Source organism: Thamnophis sirtalis, unplaced genomic scaffold (genome assembly GCF_051295495.1).
Source record: "Thamnophis sirtalis isolate CommonGarterSnake01/CBP01778 unplaced genomic scaffold, rThaSir2_p1.2 scaffold_4, whole genome shotgun sequence".
NCBI lineage: Eukaryota > Metazoa > Chordata > Lepidosauria > Squamata > Natricidae > Thamnophis > Thamnophis sirtalis.
Window position 1 is genome coordinate 109,289,962 of NW_028261384.1, and position 2,361 is coordinate 109,292,322.

The 2,361-nt window shown below is 34.8% G+C and overlaps 1 protein-coding gene across 1 annotated transcript; it reads right to left on the reverse strand.

Moving 5' to 3' along the window:
* Positions 1-565: 565 nt before the first annotated feature.
* Positions 566-1,621, reverse strand: LOC148046099 (olfactory receptor 13H1-like). The gene has a single exon (XM_087714512.1). It carries the CDS (start codon positions 1,619-1,621, stop codon positions 566-568), a length of 1,056 nt encoding a protein of 351 aa, XP_087570638.1.
* Positions 1,622-2,361: the final 740 nt, after the last annotated feature.

Sequence of the window (2,361 nt, forward strand, 5' to 3'; positions counted from 1 at the left end):
CAAGGAGTGGGAAGAAATGAGTGACTGGCCAAGTCACTCAAGGATTAGCACAGAATGAATGATACAGGAGTGCTGATTTAAAACCAGCTGATTGGGTACTTAAGAAGCAAGGATTTGGCAACATAAGGAATAAAGAATCAATATGTTCATAAAGAACAGTAAAGATTTAAAAAAATCTTTTACTGAGTAAAATCAAACTACCAAACTGCTGGCAGCCGGCAGTCAGCAGAAGTAGTCTACAGTACTGTATTCTAACACTGTTCCACCACGATCCATTGCTGTGAGATGTTATTTCTAACAGTGAAAGAAAAAAATAAAAGGCTAATAATCAATATAGGACTATAAATAGGGAAAAAAATCAATCAAATATTCAAATATTCTATAATTAGTAATTCATGAAAAGTGTTTATGAAGTTTTTTTGAAAGAAATACATGATGGGAATGGAAGCTGGCCATGTCTTGAACAAGTGAAACATTTCATTTTCTAAATAATTTAAATCACTTCAGAAGAGTAGTAGTATAATTCTGTGCTACTGGAGTAAGAATATACATATATGTCAATTTGTCAATATTGCATGTCTGACTTGTTTTTCGTTAGAATCTTTTCTACTGCCCGCAGAACCTCTTGATTTCGGAGGGTGTAAACTAAGGGATTGAACACAGGGATTAGTACAGCATTAACGATAAAAAGGATTTTTTCAGCCTCATGCATGTTCCCATTTGGAGGAAGAAGATATGTAAAAATGGCAACACCATAATACACAGCCACCACAGACAGGTGGGACCCACATGTTGAAAAAGCCTTCATTCTGCCCTTTGCTGCAGGCATTCTTAGGATGGACTGAAGAATGCGCATGTAAGAAAAAAAGATAAAGGCAAGGGGAAGGAGGAGACTAAATATGCTAAAGGAAGACATCTGTATCTCGCTTAAAGAGGTGTCAGTACAAATCAGTTTCACAATAGATTTAACTTCACATCCAATGTGGTCAATTTCATTGTTTCCACAAAATCTGGCTGGCTTTACAAGGCAAGGAATTACTGTAAACAGAAAGGCTAGAAACCATGAAACAGCAGCCAACACAATGCAAACTGTGCTGCTCATGATGAAAGTATAGTGCAGTGGCCTGGAGATGGCAATGAAACGGTCATAAGCCATGACTACCAGGAAGAAACATTCTGTTGTCCCAAATAAGAGAATAGCATACATTTGCATAGAACATCTAGCCAGAGACATCACAGGCCTATCCACTAAACAATTGGCAATTGATTGAGGAGTTATGGTTGTTGTGAGTCCAAGGTCAATAAAAGACAGATTACATAGGAAAAAGTACATGGGGTTGTGGAGTCGTGGATCACATATGACTACTAAGACAATGAGACCATTTCCAGCAACTGCTATAAAATAGGAAACAATATAAACTGGTATTAAAACCATCCTTGACTTCGGTCTATTGGACCAGCCAATGAGGATAAATTCAGTCACTTCAGTCTCGTTTTCTCCTACTTCCTGCATTAGAGTTGTTCTGGAAAGGAGATGAAAAAAAGCCACAAATATATCTGGAGAATGTGAAAATCTTTCAATAAACCAAAATAATTTTGCAAATGTCAGCATTTTAGGCATACTTATTGGATAATCCATGAAAAAAACCCTGGACCTTTCATTGCATCACTCTGTATGCTTTGATTTAATTCTTCTGCATTCAGCAATCTCTCTGCAAAGAACTAATGAACATCAGGGGAAGCTTTTCTGATTGAAATAAACTTTTCAGTCTACTTATCCAAAAGAACATCCATCTTCCAGTTATATGTCTCAGCATTTGCAAATGTGAGTGTTCATTTGATTCAGTTTTTGAATATAGTTTAATCATTGAGGTGAGTCTTGTCTATGGGAAATATACTTGCAATAAATCAGCATCTTTATTCCTAAAGAAATTGTCTCTACATTTAGAATGGAGATACTGATACTTCATTAATCTTTCAGAAACCTTTTTAGTATAGTTTTGTTTGGTAACTTTTCCCTTATAATAATTAAAGAAACAGTGAAAGTTTAACACATCAGAAAAAATAAAGAGATTCACATGAAAACTTCCATTCATGTTTTATTACCCTCCCCTCTCTCTTTTCAAACTTCAATTAATATTTCAAAGCAATCTTTCAACAAGAAAATTTGCATAAAATTATGTACTAGGAAATACTATTTACACAAATAATCAGGAAAAAATCTGAAGAAAGAGAGAAAAAACATACAATAAAGGAATTAAAATTGTATGATTGAAGACAATGAAATATTTTTGATGGAAGGAAATGAAAAGGGAGGGAGGAAGGAAGGAAATTTTTGAGACTTAAAAAGAATGACTTAAC

What these genes read in the sequence shown, in the direction of transcription:
- LOC148046099 (XM_087714512.1), bottom strand. Translation starts at nt 1,621, where the DNA reads ATGCCTAAAATGCTGACATTTGCAAAATTATTTTGGTTTATTGAAAGA.